The 16,282-nt window shown below is 43.3% G+C and overlaps 1 protein-coding gene across 1 annotated transcript; it reads right to left on the bottom strand.

The window, feature by feature from the left end:
• Positions 1–7,689: 7,689 nt before the first annotated feature.
• Positions 7,690–14,653, bottom strand: KPNA2 (karyopherin subunit alpha 2). Its single transcript, XM_016204663.2, has 11 exons — positions 14,547–14,653; positions 13,484–13,583; positions 13,188–13,325; positions 12,549–12,637; positions 11,309–11,577; positions 10,989–11,083; positions 10,632–10,895; positions 10,205–10,438; positions 9,790–9,972; positions 8,639–8,788; positions 7,690–8,043 (listed from the first exon to the last, which is right to left on the bottom strand). The coding sequence occupies exons 2-11, from the start codon at positions 13,556–13,558 to the stop codon at positions 7,951–7,953; spliced, it is 1,590 nt and encodes a 529-aa protein (XP_016060149.1). The 5' UTR covers positions 13,559–13,583; positions 14,547–14,653; the 3' UTR covers positions 7,690–7,950.
• Positions 14,654–16,282: the final 1,629 nt, after the last annotated feature.

Raw genomic sequence — 16,282 nt, forward strand, 5'->3', positions numbered from 1 at the left:
GGGATTGGAAGCAAATGTGACCCCATTAACTAGATTAGAACAGAGCTGATGGGATTGGGGGGTGGTGAATTAAGGTTTCATTGGGGGGGGGGCGACAAAAGCAGCCCGAGGGAAGGGCAAGGGAGTGAGTGGGGCAGGTGACCCACTGGTGGGATTCTGAGGCCCAGATTGTGTTAGGACAAAGGTAGGTGAATTTGCAAACAGGTAAAATAAAGTCATTAAAAGGACAAAGATACTGTGTTTCCTTTATCTTTTCCAAACATCTCTGCCTCTGAACCAAAGCTCTCCGTGTGAAGTTTGCTGAAAACTTGTGGAGGTCCCGGAAGGCAAAGACCACCGCCCAGCCTGCCCACAGCTGGGTGTCGCTGAGCTCTTGCGGTGGTCCCCGCACTGCCTTAACCATCCACCTGCATTAAGCCACTTCACCTTCACAACCCCACGAGGTGGACACTGAGGTCTCCCTGGCAGCTGGGCCTTCAGAAAGGCAGGAATAAGTAGCTGCTCACTGAATAGCCCCCGGCAGAGAAATGAAATACCTCGTTCTACCCACTGCAGGGACAACAGGACCTCCAAGCTCTGGGGCCCAGCTGAGAACTATGCAAAAAGTCGTTCCTTTTCCAGAAAAGCCACTTGCAAGATGCACAATGCATGTGATTCCCAGGGAACATACGGTGCAGAGAGAGGCGGGCGTGTCTCCAGCACCCCACAGCTTAGGGGGATGTCGTAACCTGCAGATGCACCCACGGCAGGGCTGAGCCAGCAACCCAGGCCGCTCCCAGCAGCTTAGAGCCTAGATCTAAATGGGCTCAAAGGTCACCAACATAAGACTGGGGCTGAGAGAAAGGACAAGCCAACACTGAGTCGATTCGAGGGCTTTTTCAGCCTCAGCACCACTGACATTTTGGACCAGATGATTCTTACTGGGGGGCTGTTCGGCGCATCGCAAGAGGTTGAGCTTCCCTGACCTCTACCCACTTAGATGCCAGTAGCATCCCTCTTTCCAAGATGTGACAGCCAAAAATGTCTCCAGACACTCAGCTTTCCCCTTGGGGGACAAAATCGCCCTCGATTTTGAACCACTGCTTTAGATAAAAATTAATCTTAAACTTGTTTTGTGGGGGTTTTTTTTTTGCAATTACCTGACATCTTGCTCAAAAGTCTAAATGACCCAGTTTAAAACCAGTATCTGAACCCCTTTGAATACAGCAGAAAGCCAACCAAGGGACAATTAACGACGCAGTGCGGAGCTTGTGCCCTCTTTGCAGCGTCACGGCAGGAGGCAGGCGGCCTCTCTCCCTCCCCGCAGTTCCAGTCGCTGCGGAGGGCAAGGGCGGGGCTGGTGCACCTCAAACCGCCGCATCCCAGTGCCCCCAGGAGGACTCACGGGCCTTCCGAGCTTCATTCGTACTTATCTGTCCAGTTCCTTAGGAAGCTCGGGCCAGGATGCTATGGGAAAGCCAAGTCACTGGGACCCTCGCCGCACCCTGAAAAAGAACGTTCCCGCAGAAAAGGGCCGGGAGAGCCAGGAAAGAGCCCCCAGGAGCGCGAGTGAAGAGCTGAGTCCTTGCGGAGCGCGGTGCGGAGCGCAGGGAGAGATGCTTTCCAACTTCCCGGCCCTCCTCCTAGTCTCTGGAGCAGGGAATTATTCCAAGTATTTCCTGAACAGCTGAAGTGTGTTAGAAACCTGCTAGCATTCCCTACATTATCTCCAGGAAATGGACGCCGGAGAATTTCTTTGCAACAAGAAACTATTTGAGTTCTGCTGCCCATTTCCACCTGAACTGGGTGAATACTGTGGCTCTGGGAACTGGAGACCACGGTCGTCTTAGATCATTGTGATGTCATGGTCAATGTCCCAAAGGATGTACCCTGGAGAACTCTTCTAGCATTATGAGTATGTGTGTAGATATACATATGCATATATGTGTTTGTGTATATATATATATGGAGAGAGGGGAGGGACGGACTTTCTTCACCAGGTAATTTAGAAACATCAGTGACAGCCTGCTAGTTTTCCAGGTATCCTCGATCTTTGCTAAGAAAGAGGCCAATTTCTTCTGCTTTAGGCAGAATTCTAGAATGTCCAGCAAAGGGAAACTGATCACCCTCATCCCACCTCTAGAGAATTTAACCATCCCAAGCAAAGCAATGTTGGGACGTGGGGGTGGGGGAGGGGTGACATGGGTACAGAGAGCCATCTGGGAGCCAGCTGTGACTTTGGCTGGCAAATTCCTCCTGTCTCCTATGAGAAAGGCAGGCATGCTCAGCACAGCAGAAATGCCAGAGGAAAATGGCAGTCGTTACCTCCAAAGCAAGGAACAGGGCCCAGAAAGCCAATTCTGGAAGACAATCACAGACCTGATCACGCTGGTGAGGGCCAGGCAAGCTCCCTGCTGTCTCACAGCAGTTGGAACAACTCGTTCCCCCAGGTCAGCGGGGCGCGGGATCCAACACTGGGAAAGTGTGTGATTGTGCTCTCGGGGACCCGCTGTCAGCCAGAGGACCAGGAGCCAACCGTGTCCTGCGTTGCCGCCCACCCTCCGGGGGCCACAGGGAAGCCAAACTGAGGCCAAGGGGAGAACCACAGCCCCTGCCATCTCCTGTTTCCAGGGCCCAACGCACGGCATTCTTAGTGGGCTTCATCATGCTTGTGGAATGAATGTCAACTGAGGGCTGTTGTTTAGGGACAGCGGTTACGACTCCTATTCAACTAGAGTTTGAGTCAAATTAAAGCTAAATTCATGGGTCTGAGATCTTAAACTACTGTCTGAAAGCAATCTCAGAGGGTGAATTAAAAAACAACACACTACACATGGGAAGAAAATAAACTGGAAAGATCTACACCTGAAGTTCGTAATTTTGCCACAGGTGGCTCTGCCTTTGAGAACCTTATTTTCATCAGGCCATGAGCCCCATTCTCAGGAAAGCTCACACCACACGTACCCACTGAACAGTAAACCTTATATCCAATTTCAAGGGTTCACGGGCCCCCTGAAGGCCTATACTAGATCCCAGGTTACTCAGATTCAGAGCTCGTATCTGAAAAAATGTACAATCCCATGGTGGGATTATAGGCTTTTTTTTTTTTTTAAATGTTTTTATTGATTTTAGAGAAGAAGAGGGAGAAACTTTGACCGGCTGCCTCCTGCACACCCCTTACCGGGGATGGAGCCCGCAACCCGGACGTGTGCACTGGCCGGGAATCAAACCGGCGGCCTTTTGGTGCATGGGATGACACTCAACCAACTGAGCCACACTGGCTGGGTAGGTTAGTATTTTAACCTCTGTGGTTTTCTGTGTTCTTTTAATTTTCTAAAATTGGTATTACTTCTGTAACTAGGAAAAGTTACTTCATAAAGTTACCAAAAAGAAAGAAAAAGAAATAAGCTTTGTATTCACTATGATAATGTTTCCTCCGAGTGACAGAGGCATTGGTTGAGAGGATGGGCACAAAGAGAGTGTGGAGACAGTCATCGGCCACCTAAAACTTTGGTGAAGGTTGGAATTTTGAAAAGTCTTATTTCTGTTTTCCCACATTTTCCCTGATTCCAACAGTTTTGATTTTTAAAAAATGTAACTTTTGTAGATCCATTCAGGAACTGCCTTCTACATATCTTGACTTTTCCTTTTTAATTTTCTTGCTCATCCAATTTTTCCTCGCCGTCCCTTGTTTTTATGGATTAGCTTCCAATATTTCTGCCTGAGCCTGTCCAAGCTCTAATCAGAGTAGAAATTAGTTTGTTTTGCTGTTTCACAGTCAAGCTTCGTATCTCTACTGAGCAAAGGCCTCTGTTGTTTATACTGACAAGCTTCCAAGCAAACCATCACCACATTGGACTTGGGTGGTTCAGGTGACTGTCCTCAGGGCCCTGAGGTGCATGAGGAGGTGCTCCAAATATTTTGTCCAATAGAAGTGAGAGAAAGGTTAACATTGAACAAAGAACTCAGAGCTCTCACCGGATAGCTGGTGGGCCTTGGGCCAGTTCCACTGTTCAAAGTCTATGTCAAGCTTGTAAAGGCCTAAAGGCTGGCAAAACATCCACCTTTTGGATAGAATCCTATCCTGGATATAGAAACAAACCATGTGGTGAGCTCATGTTGATTTATATCTGTGATTAATAAGAAAAAAAGTAGTAAGAAAGAGCCTAGAAGGTAAAATATATCAAAATACAAGTGTGTAGAATAAAAGAAAAGCTTTGCTGTTAAAAGCTTGGGAATAGCTGTTCTGACTCTAATACTTACCTGGGATATTAATAATATATAGTAATTAATATCTAAAGGGTACTTATGTTATACCAGGAATTGTGCTATTTTAACAGCCCAGAGGTCACTAACATATTTGAACTCGCGCAGATCTGGCTCCTATTTATGAGTCCACTGCACCCCGTCCCAGAACGCGGATGGGAAAGACATTTGTGATTGTGAAAAGCTGGGAGGAATGCATAAACTGATCGATTTAAAAGGGTTTGGTGAATACAACTCCTACACAGTGTTATGAAACTGTCCCAAATATTTAGGAGGAACTGGGTGTTTATAGACACCAGAATTATTCTTTCAAACTATGCCAACACTCCATTTAACATACAAATGTTCAAAATTAAATTGTTCTGCCCTCAAAAAAAACCCCAAAACCTACTCGATAGCTTGTTTCTTATCATCTTTATTAGCTGGGGTTATGACACATATCAGTGATGTGGCTAAAACATTTCCACTTACACTTTCCCTTGGGGGATGGGGACACCGCATGATTTGGCGGTGTCACAAATGAGGTCAACAGCCCAATCTCTAAAGAAAGCACCATTAGCGATATTTCAAGGGCTTTCCAAAATCAGCCGGCTGAGTTTTGGCAAGCTTCAGCAGGGTGGAGGGAGGTAAGGAGCAGCCAGCTACACTTCCCTTAATGGCCTTCTGAACTTGGGGTCCTGTATCTCACAAGCTTTCCAAATGACCATACAAACAAAACAAGATTTTGCTTTTACCACTATTGATAGAATGGAAAGGAACATACCACTTTGATGAACACAATTTTGGTTCTGGAAGCAAAAAAAAAAAGAGCAATTTAAGAGACCAAGTACTGAAGTGAAAATCCTATTTAACAATGAGGATTTACTGTAACAAGAAATTATCCAGAGTTTATCTTTTCAGTGATGATGCAGCCACAGAAAGATTGAGGGTGAAGGGAGAAAAAAAAAAAAGCAAACCACTTTAGGAAATGAAATGTTTATTTCCTACTTTACTCCAAAAAATAGTAGCTTGCTTAGATTTAAAATCGAGATACAATGTAGAAATTTAAAGAATATTTTGTGAAATGTTTACTACTGAGAGTCACTTTTAATAATGTTAAAGATTTTTGTAACAAGCAAAATACGTGTCAGCAGTTTTTACTTGGTGTTTGCTTCATGAAAATTTCTTACCTCCCCACCCATACTTACCTACAATACAAAAATGAAACAGTTATAGGCAAAGAAATATAATTTATTAAAGTCTTAAATGAGATTTAAAACTTCTAGGAGCCAAAAAAAATTGTGCATTAACAAAAGCAATTAGACATTAACATGTGAAAGAGGAAAAAGTTGGTGACTATATAGTGTTTTTTTCACTTTTAAACATCAAGCTATGAAAACTCAAAGTCAAAAATGTTATCCAGTTAAGTTCAATAAAAACAAATGCCTGTCCGAATTTTAACAACTCCCAGGAAACTAGCACAAGAATTTTATCTAAAATGTGAAAATGTATTTTTGGAAATCAGCTGTCTCCTGTCCATTACTTCATATTGAAACATGCTTTTTACTTTAACCAACCCAGACCTTGTACTGTTGACACCAGTCCCTCCAAAGCTAGTAAGCTCCACCTGTCTTTAGAGCAAAGCCTAGAGGGTCCAGATTTCCTTTTGCATTACCTTTTCTCAAGTTGAAAGAATTTCGGACCCAGCATCCAAGAAGGAACTTATGCTTCAGAAAGTGTAGGAAAAGGGGAAGTGGAGCAAGTAGCTGGGAAAGCCCCAGCTCTGTCACTCTTTTCCTCCCCTTCATGGGGGAGCCTTTGAACAGAGAAAGTGAGAAAAAGACCATGGCTCCTAACAAGATGCCCTAAGCTTAGGCGGAACCACACGTAACATGGTTTAGTGTCCCAGTGAGAAGCTGTGTTCCTTTCCTGCACCCAAACAGATTAGCACTAAACATTCTATTTCATGGAGGAAACTTTAAAAGCTCATTACCTGCACAAAGCAAAATGTATTTGTGACACACATATTGATGTTTCTCAGTGGGTCCCAGGACATACCATCGGCAGCACCTTTCCTTGTTGAATTTTGCAAATGAATACTGTAATTACCTTTCAAAATGAAAAGCAACAAATTAAAGTGATTTGATCCCTAAAAAAATGTATTAATGTGTATGTTGACTAACTGGGGGAAGAATGCCTTTGCTGCTGAGACAAGGTAAATGGGAATTTGTTACATTACATTACTGACTTGAAAAACTCATCTCAGTGAATACAGTGCCCTTAAAGGTCCTACGTAACTTTATCAGTTTTAGAATTTTATTAGACAATCAGCAGCCAGTTCTCATCCATATTAACTGTAGATTTTCTAAATCAATGGCAGGTACATATGTAGGTGACCAATGCATAGTTTGTTTGGTGAATCTTCACCCTCATTGCGTTTTTCAGACAATCACACCCGGATATGGTATAGGACATTTCTTATTTGGCCCAGACAGTTTATCTGGAGTGGCAAATTTCCAGATCTCTCGGAGCACCCCAGGGGCACACTTCTTGAAACCCACTCCATGGATGCACTTGTGATCATTGACGGTGTATTCTCTGGTCACTGCCTTGTTGATGGCAGAATGACCCTTCTCGCCACCCTTCTTTGCAGGAGCCATTCTGCCGACCCACAGTGTAAAGTACACATCACTCCTAACTTTAGTCTCAACCCAAATCCCCACCTCTACACCATGGCTTTTATCTTCTATGGGGGGAAAAAGCAGGCACACTGTCAGAGTTCAGCAGTGGAAACCTGGTTCCTCACTTTTCTAACTCACTCAAAAAGCAGAGACAAGATTACTTTTTAGAACATTTCACTTCCTCACACTTATGGGTACTGTAGTTAACACTCACACCCCAATCCATTTCCTATCCTGCTAACAGCACAGCTATGCCTTAGAGTAGTGGCTTTCCAACCCAGACTGCACGGAAGGAGCACCTGGGGACCAACCCCTTACCAAATAAACGTAACTTCTGGGTAAACTTTGCAGCTGATGCCAAGGTGCAGCCTTGAAACCACTTTCAGTCTTGAAGTTTGGAAGGAATGAATGTCACTTGCAAGTCCCAGAGACTCAAGATTAAATTTAAGATTTTTATTCCATCTCCCTGGCCAGAGATGTGAGGAGACTGGCTGAGGGGTTCTGGGAAATTTTATTCATTCTTTTGTGAAAACTCTGAAAAAATTTTTCTGGCTGGTGTGAAATGGCAGTGCCAACTGCCATTATTACTCACCAAGGGAAGCAGCCTAGAGCAAAGCCGTAACTCAGAAGCAGGCAGGAAAAGCTGTCACCCGTATCCTTGATGACATCATAAACCTTACATCAAATGATGTCTGTAACCAGAACTACACCTCTAATTAGTCACATCATTTTGGTTCATTTGCAACCTAAGAGCTCCAAATTGGAAAACAAAACACAGGCTTGGTAAAGTAACAAAAATGGTGGAATTTAATCTTTATTTACAGGACACTGCAAGATATGAAATTCCACATAGAAATAAGAAACCCACTGAGAGGAGAAGCATCATACAGTATGTACAGTTTGGAACTGTTCAAGTATAGATTCGTTGTAAAAAGTGCTACAATAACAAACCACATTTAAAAAGAGTTCTTAGTAGAGAAAGAGTAAGACAAACTTATACCAAACACAGTACACAACAAACAACTTTATGCCTCAGTTGTACGTTCTAAAAGTTAAAGGTCCCAGAAGTGCCATCCTGAACTTGGAACGTGTAGCCTTCAGAGGTAGTTTCTGGCGCAACATTTTGATCTTCCTCTTCCTGGATTTAAATAAATAAATAAACCTATGTATGTATTCCCAGAAATATGGCATATTTCTAAGCAGCAGCCTGCCTAGAAGTCTGTATTTACTCTTAAGGTCTTCATTTGCACATTTCACCCTTAATCCTGTACCATATTTGAAATAATGGAGGGAGGGCTGCTGAAACTTGCCAATTTGTTAGTAGGGAGGTTAGGTCCTCTGAATGGGTTAAGAAATGCTACTATAACAGAAAAATATTTTCTTCTCCACTTTAATAGGCAAGGGGAAAACTGCTTATTAGGCCCAGAGTATAGTCGTGGGGTTGGTCTACTTCTCCACTGACTCCTACACAAGCTTACCCTCAAGATAATTCTAAGATTCCCAAGGCTATTCAATTGAAAATAAATTGGTGATTTTTTAAATATCTCAAGTTAAAAAGATATCAAGCCAAACACTTGAAGAGCAAATATGTGCATTACATTATGTCGCAGATATTTTGCCACATTTAACAAGGGTACAGGGCTTATTGAAAAAGTACAGGGGAAAAAACGTCTATGGGCTTGATCTTAAATGTCTCCTTTCCAAGTTCTTATCAACATTTCCATGTTACTCACCTCTACAGAGAAGTACTTCTCAATCAAGTTTAGTGAAGCTTTGTACACAGACTCATTTTCATGGTTTTGCAGAGCTTCAATTTTGTCCAAACCTCCACATTCTTCAATCATTATACTGAGTTTCTCAGTTTCACCTAGTTTCTCAGCAGCCTAAAAAAAAAAAAATCCAATCTATGTTTGAGCACTAATATATATTAGACAGAAATAAACGCCCGACAGTTCCTTCAACAACCCTACAAGATAAAAACTATCTCCATTTTACATTTTACATTTAAGGTAATCATGTCTGTACTTGCTCTCAGCAACTTCTGTAGCTTTTGGCTACAAAGATCTTTGAATAGTTCTCCATCTTTCCTGTTCATCATCATCACCTGGGCAACTTTAAAAATGACACTATATCCAGGTTCAATTGGTCTGTGATGGAAACAGGAAATTTCTGAGGGTTGTCTTTAATCCTCACCTGGGGATATTTTTTCCATTGCTTTTCGGTGGCGGGGGGCGATGACAGACAGACATCAATGTTAGAAACATCGACTGGTTGCCTCCCACATGCACCCCAACAAAGGCTGGGGGATCAAGGCTCAACCAAGGTACGTGCCCCCTTGGCCAGAATGGAGCCCAGGACCCTTCAGTCTGTGAGCCAATACCCTTAACCACTGAGCATAACTGGCCAGGGTGGAAATTTCTGTTTTGTAAGAGTATCCCAGATCATTCCAAAGTGCAATCAAGGTGGAGAACCATTGTCTGAAGGGCAAAGATAGCCTATGGTGCACAAAAACAAATTTCCCTGAGTTATTTGTTAATATCAAAATGAAGTTAGCCTGGCCTGCGTGGCTCAATGGCTGAGGATCGACCTATGAACCAAGAGAGCACAGTTCGATTCTGGTCAGCGCACATGCCCGGGTTTCGGGCTCGATCCCCAGTAGGGGGGGCCATGGAGAAACCGGCCTATCAATGACTCTCTCATCATTGATGTTTCTATCTCTTTCTGAAACCAAACTTTTTTTTTTTTTTTTTAAAGCATTGCCCACATGAAATGGCTTTCTGATTCTGTGACCTACTGAGTAAACTTAGCTGCCTTCCCTCTAGTCTAAATGGCAAGCCAATCATCAAGTCCCAAAACAAACAAATGACACCTTGTTAAGACTTACCTGAAAGATATTTGAAATGGCATCCAGAATAACCAGAATAATTTTGGTATCTTTTGCAGTTAAGAGGTTCATTAGTGGTTCTATTATGCCACAATGAACGAGGTATACAATCTGTTCAACTGTTCCACCACTTGTATAGTTGGTCACAGCCCACACAGCTTCCTTTTGTGTCTTAAAGTCCGCCTAATAAACACAAGGAAACAGGTTTATTTCAGAATGGTTATAAAAATAAGATTCTGAAAGTGCCGTTTTAGAAAAACTATCGAACCTTAAGAGATTACTAGCTATTATTTAGCAAATGACTGCAAGTAGAACCCAACATTGGAACATTAAGAATCTTATCAAGCACTGCTCTAGCAAATGCTTGTCCATAAATACTTAACAACCCTTTGATTAAGGCCTAAGGCTTTATTACCTTAGAGAGAACAACAATGAGGAATGGGACTAATCCATGATTCACAACTTGCTGTATCTGATCCTGGCGGCCAGCTGTGATGTTTGACATTGTCCATGTAGCTTCCTTCTGAATATTAGTTTTGGAGTTCATTAGCAGGCTGGGAAAGACGGCAAGTGCTCCTGCATCTATTACAACCTGAGTCTGTTCATCTGTCCCAGTGACAATATTTCCTATGGCTCTTAATGCAGGAGTCTGAAAAGGAAAAAAAAAAGTTATGCTAAAAGCTGTCTTTTATTTTTTCCAATATTGCTCAAAAACTCTATACCCCAAAAGTTTTGACAAGTAATAGGCTTATCATGGCCTAAAATGAACATTATGTCAACATTAGTATCAACTGATTATGTTCCTTGTACTTTATGTTCTCATCTGAAAGTTAACAACTTACCACAATTGGCAATTCAGTAGCTCCTAGGAGCTTCACAAGTTGGGGCACAACTCCTGTTTTCACAACCATTTCAATCCGCTCATTTGGACCATCAGTGAGGTAGGAAATGGCCCAGCAGCTATCTGCTAATACTTCTGGATCATCATGATGCAAGAGACGAACTAAAGTAGGAAGAATCTGCTCAACAGCATCTAACGGGGGTGCAGGATTCTTGTTGCGACAAAGGTTTGAAAGTGTCCAAGTAAGATTACGTAAGTAACCACACTAGGGAAAAAGAAAAATGCAATGAAAGGTCCTGTTTTTGAGGAGGTGGGAAAATTAGAATCAACTAGTAACTAACTTATGTCAGTAACTTACTGCTAAAGATGACATATCAGGAACTGCAAGAAGAGCCAACAGTGGGTCAACTGCACCATACTTGATAACCAAGTCTCGGAAAACTGAACCATCACCTGAAAAGAAGGGCAAAGTTAATCCTATTTACTTTTCTACACCATCAATGTTCAATGACTCAGTTCACCAATGTCTTAACATAAAGACTCTCAGAAATCCCCCAACTTACTTACATAAATAAGCACTGGAAGAAAGCCAGTTCAAAACCTGACGCAAAGGTTGTCATCTCCCAACCTCAGCATGATTAGAGACATTCTGTCAAAAGAATTTAAAATGCCAAGTACCTGCGATGTTTCCTAGAGCCCATACAGCTTGTTCACTGATGTGAGCATGGGGAGATGCCAACAGAGAAATGAATGCTGGGATAGCACCTCCATCTACTACAGCCTTGGTCTGTTCCGATGTCCCGGAAGCTATGTTAGTGAGGGCCCAAGCAGATTCAAACTGGATGGGACTACAATCAGTTCTGCCCAAGAAGGACACAAATTTTGGAATCAAACCAGCCCGGATTATGTTGTCTATGGGTGGCTGTTTTTCCCTAGAAAGCAGCTTCCTAAGGGTGAGCAAAAAGAGAAACAAAAGTAGAAGGAGTTAACAAATAAAGTTTGTGTAAAAACGAATTAAAATGCAATTAGGAGTTTAGAACTTTAGACAACCTTTTACAGTAAGGCACTAAATGCTCAGATATCCTGGAGTTTAAAAGGAGCTGAACAGACTGACTGCATAGTACTACTATATGTGGTGTCTTAACTATACCCTTCTTCCAAAAATCAAAATATTACCAGTAATATAGGTTACCCTCCTCTCTGCATCCCTGCAGATATCTACTTTAGATCTTGTTTTTTAAAACTTTGACAATCTGACAGTTCACTCTCATTGTTAATGCTTGCTTGTGACTTAGATTTTCCTAACTGTAAAGCTACAGAAATTATTAATCCTTTCTGTGATGGATGTCACAAATATTTGTAATATCATGAAAGATAAGAATCTGGGGCCCGGCCCGGCTTGGCTCAGCGGTTGAGCATCAACCTAGAATCCAAGAAATCGAGGTTCAATTCCCAGTCAAGGCACATGCCTTGGATGCGGGCTCAATCCCCAGTTGGGGGAGTGCAGGAGGAAGCTGATCAATGACTCTCTCATCATTGATGTTTCTATCTCTCTCTCCCTCTCCCTTCCTCTCTCTGAAATCAATAAAGATATATTTAAAAAAAAAAAAAAAAAATCTAGGGATGGGGGTCAATGGGGGAAAAAAGGAAGTGTCTAAATATAGTTATTTTCTAAATGGAGAAGTCAATCAAAAACTTTGTAATTTTCTTTAAAAGTACACCAAAGGTCAATAGTGATGATCACTGGGTGTGAGTGGGATTTTAGGCTTATAAAAAATTATACTTTCACCTAAGGGAAGATTCCAATGAAAATAGGCCTAAGACAGGCTTAACCATTCATTCATTACCCACACCATCTTTCCCACCAAAAAAATCTTAAAAAGCTAATTTCTAGGGTTACCCACGCTACAAGACTTACCTCGCAGCCTGAGTAGCTTGGAGCTGGCTTTCCAAATTGTTGCTATTTATGCCTTTGACAATGTCCTCAACAGACCAATTTACAGTGCCCTATAGAAGCAGTGGAATTTTACAAATTATCATTTTTCAGATTAAATACAAACAATAAAATCCCTATTTGCCACAGTGACGACATTTTTAGGTTTATGATCAGTTACTAAATGTTTATTAACCCTACATTTTATTGTCCGTTAATATTCATTATTTTAGGCCATGCAGAACAGTTCTCAAACAAGTACAAAAAAATAGAGAATACCAAAAAAAAGGGTAGAAATAGGCCAGAAAATCGTTGGTTCTGGACACACTTTCAGTTGGTAGTGGAATGAGCCAGGTCAAGTTACTGAGCTGGCAGCTGTAAATGCAGGGAAACCTGAAGGGAGGGAGATCAGAGCTAAAGAAGACCTTGAAATCAGCTTGAGTAGATTATGGAGTGGGCAGGAAAAAACAACCCATCAGAACTACTGAGTCAGAGCAGGAAAAAAAAAAAAAATCTTCACAGATTTTATAGTTAAAACCGTAAGGCTAGCAATATTTTTTAAATATTTAAGTCCCATATTGATTTTCTAGGTTTATCATAATTCACAAGCTAAAATATATTTACCTGGTTGTTGCGGTTTTCCTGGAGTGGAGAAGTAGCATCATCAGGAAACGAGCTGACATTTCTCCTTTTCAGCATCTGGTCATCCTTCTTAGCTTTCCTCAGCTCCACATTAACTTCTATCCGGCGCCGCCGCATTTCCTTTGGAAAGGACAACACATCATGTCACCTATCATTTCAGGTTTTGTTGCAAAGTGAAGGCTTTCCCACACCCCCCCCCCCCAATTCCCTGAGTTCTGACCCCTTCCCAATTCTTTCCATTTAAAAAATACCACATGAAAGTAACAGAAGGTACGCACTGTGCTGTCTTTCCCCTTGTTCTTGAATCTGTTAAGGCGGGCAGCTGGTGAATTAGCGTTCTCGTTGGTGGACATGGTTATGAGACAAAGGGAGAAAGCTCTAAGATGGGGGAGAGAAAAAAATTTCCCTTTTATCAGTTTACTTTGTCAGTAAGAAGAATGTTAATAGACATTTCACGTCCCTTTTTCATACCAATCCTTGGAAATCCTGGGTGTACTGTAAGCTCACAGCACAATGTTTGGTAACTACCATGCTGGCCAGTGCCGCTCTAGACTCAACTATATACAGCCCATAAATAGTTAACTGAAGACAAAGTGGGGAAACCGGGCTTACATTTAAAAATCTATGTCCTAGGCGGAATATATTGAGTCTCTTAATGGCCCAAATAGGCACATTCTTCACATTTGAAAATGAGAGAAAAATCTGGTTCACTGTCGCATTATCAAGTCCCCCATAACATTTTGTCAAGACTGAAAATTTGCGACGTAGTTCTGCAGCTTCGGCAGCTCGGTAACACTTTCGCTTCCAGGAATTTCTAGCGAATGCACTTAATTTGGCCGGTATTAGCTGACATCACTCAGACTCGGACACTGACGAGCCATCTCTACAAGACGACAACTTTATTTCAGTCCTTTCAACTTTATTCCATTACGTGAGTTTACGAGCCTGATACAGCCAACCCAAGGCCTACGTTTTAAGAAACAGTTCTTCCCATTGCCACCGCCACCGCCACCTCCAGCCCCTTCCCCCGGCCCTCAGGAGACGCGGCGGCGCCGGGCTCCCTGCCGGGGCTTTGGCCCTGAGGCCTCTCTCCGATTCCGCGAGTCGCGAACCGCGAAGGCTGCCGCGGAGGTTCGCAGAGCCTCGGCGGCCCCACGCCCGACGGCTCGCATCGCCCAACATCCCCCTCGCCAACGAACGACGCCCAGGAGGCCTCTCTTCGAAAGAGGCCAAAGCCAGGCCGGGCGTGAACCCGGCGCCTCCCCTCCCGCCGCCGCGGGCAGAGCGCGGCCTGAGGTCCGGCCGTTACCTCTCCGGCCGGGCCGGCGCCTGACTTCGTACCTACACAGCCGGCTCGGGCTTCCTCAGGAGACGGTGCGCGGAGGGCAGGCTGCGGTTCGGTTGCTCTGAAAACGTCCACCACGGGTCAGCCCAAGACGGTGTGGCTCGTGCAGCCGGCCGGCGCGATTTAAATTTCCCGGTGGCTCCGCATTCCGATTGGCTGGTTCGAGCCTACGGTGAGCGTCAATTGGTGGATTTGAAAAACACGTTGGGGGGGGTGGTCATAGGGCCTAGCCGCAGCGAGGATTCCATCGCGAGATGAGGGAGCGGCCGGGCAATCCCAGAGTACCTAGCAGTTCGGGGGGGGGGGGAAAGACTACAAATCCCGGCAGGTAGCGCGAGGGGCGGGCCCTGTGCCCTGCCTGGGCCTGCGACCCTGACCTTCGCCAAGGGGTTGCGGGTTCCCGTGCGGTCGGTGGTCCGTTCCCTCGCGGCTGCCTTAACCAAGTACCAAAATCATGCTCTTTAAAAATGTTAATATAGAAACATGTTGCTACGCGCATTTCACAGAAGGAACGTGGCAGGCAGGGGTTTCTGGCCATTACGGAGGGGAGGGACAAGGAAGATGTGTGGCATTTTTCTTTTTAACTGTGTCATACTGCATGAAAACCACGAATATGGCAACAAAAGATTTATTATGCCTGTTTCTCTAGACACTTATTTTTAAATAATTTTAAATACGGAAGAATTGCAAATCTTTACCCAGATTTGCCAAATGTTAACGTCTTGCCACATTTGCTTCTCTCTTCCTTCCTCTCTCGCTGTACAATTGTAATACAAATAAATACAATAATTAATATATAATACAAGAATACGCAACTATAAACCTACTTTTGCCCACCCTTGTTTATAGTCTGTGTTCAAGTGTTGCCAATCCTTCCAGTAATGTTCTCTGCTGTATTTTACACATTTCTGAATAAAATGTTTGAATTTTCTTGCCAGGTGCATTTTTTTTTAATATGTCTTTATTGATCTCAGAGAAAGGAAGGGAGAGGGAGAGAGAGATAAACATCAATGATGAGAGTCATTGACCGGCTGCCTCCTGCATGCCCTCAACTGGGGATCAAGCCCACAACCGAGGCCTGTGCCCTGACCGGGAATCGAACCCCAAACCCCTGGATCCTAGGTCGATGCTCAACCTCTGAGCCACATCTGGCCGGGCGCCATGTGTATTTTTTTAAGTAGCAATGATGGTTATCAGAGCATTGGGATTATGGGCCATTTTGTTCTCTTTCTGCAAAGTGCTGTATTCTAAAAAGGGCATATTTAGAAAAGTTACATTGGAGTTTTTGTTTTGTTTTACTATAAATAAACTCAAGCACTGAACATTGTCCATTCTGGCAGACATTTATGCCAGCCTCACTCATTTGTAGCAGCCATGGGATTCATTGCCTACCCAGTCAGCATAATCCCATCCCTTAAGTGCAAAAAATGTGAAAAGAATTCACCCCTAAAACAGTCACTGTTGGGCATTTCCTTGGCTACTGTGAATGGTTCAGGCAAGGGCATGTGAACTAAATTCATCCAGTTGGGAAGGCTGTGCCTTTTGTTTGATGATTGGATGTAGGAAAGGAGGCTCTGTTCTGGACTGAGGGAAGTGAGTCCTAGAAATGTGAATAGGGCAATTGTAGAGAAACCAGGAAAACTCTAATCAACAGCCTGCCCAACCTCTGAAGGTTGCAATTACATGACTTTACAATTATGTCATCCAATATACTTCCTTTGTTGATTAAGCT

The sequence above is a fragment of the Miniopterus natalensis genome, chromosome 17, assembly GCF_054644295.1.
Source record: "Miniopterus natalensis isolate mMinNat1 chromosome 17, mMinNat1.hap1, whole genome shotgun sequence".
Classification (NCBI taxonomy): domain Eukaryota; kingdom Metazoa; phylum Chordata; class Mammalia; order Chiroptera; family Miniopteridae; genus Miniopterus; species Miniopterus natalensis.

Excerpts from the sequence above, each read along its gene's own strand:
- KPNA2 (XM_016204663.2), bottom strand. The coding sequence starts at position 13,558 with ATGTCCACCAACGAGAACGCTAATTCACCAGCTGCCCGCCTTAACAGA. Across the intron at positions 12,638-13,187 it reads AGGAAAACCGCAACAACCAG|GGCACTGTAAATTGGTCTGT; the intron begins GTAAATATATTT and ends CTGCTTCTATAG. Across the intron at positions 10,896-10,988 it reads CTGATATGTCATCTTTAGCA|TGTGGTTACTTACGTAATCT; the intron begins GTAAGTTACTGA and ends CTTTTTCCCTAG.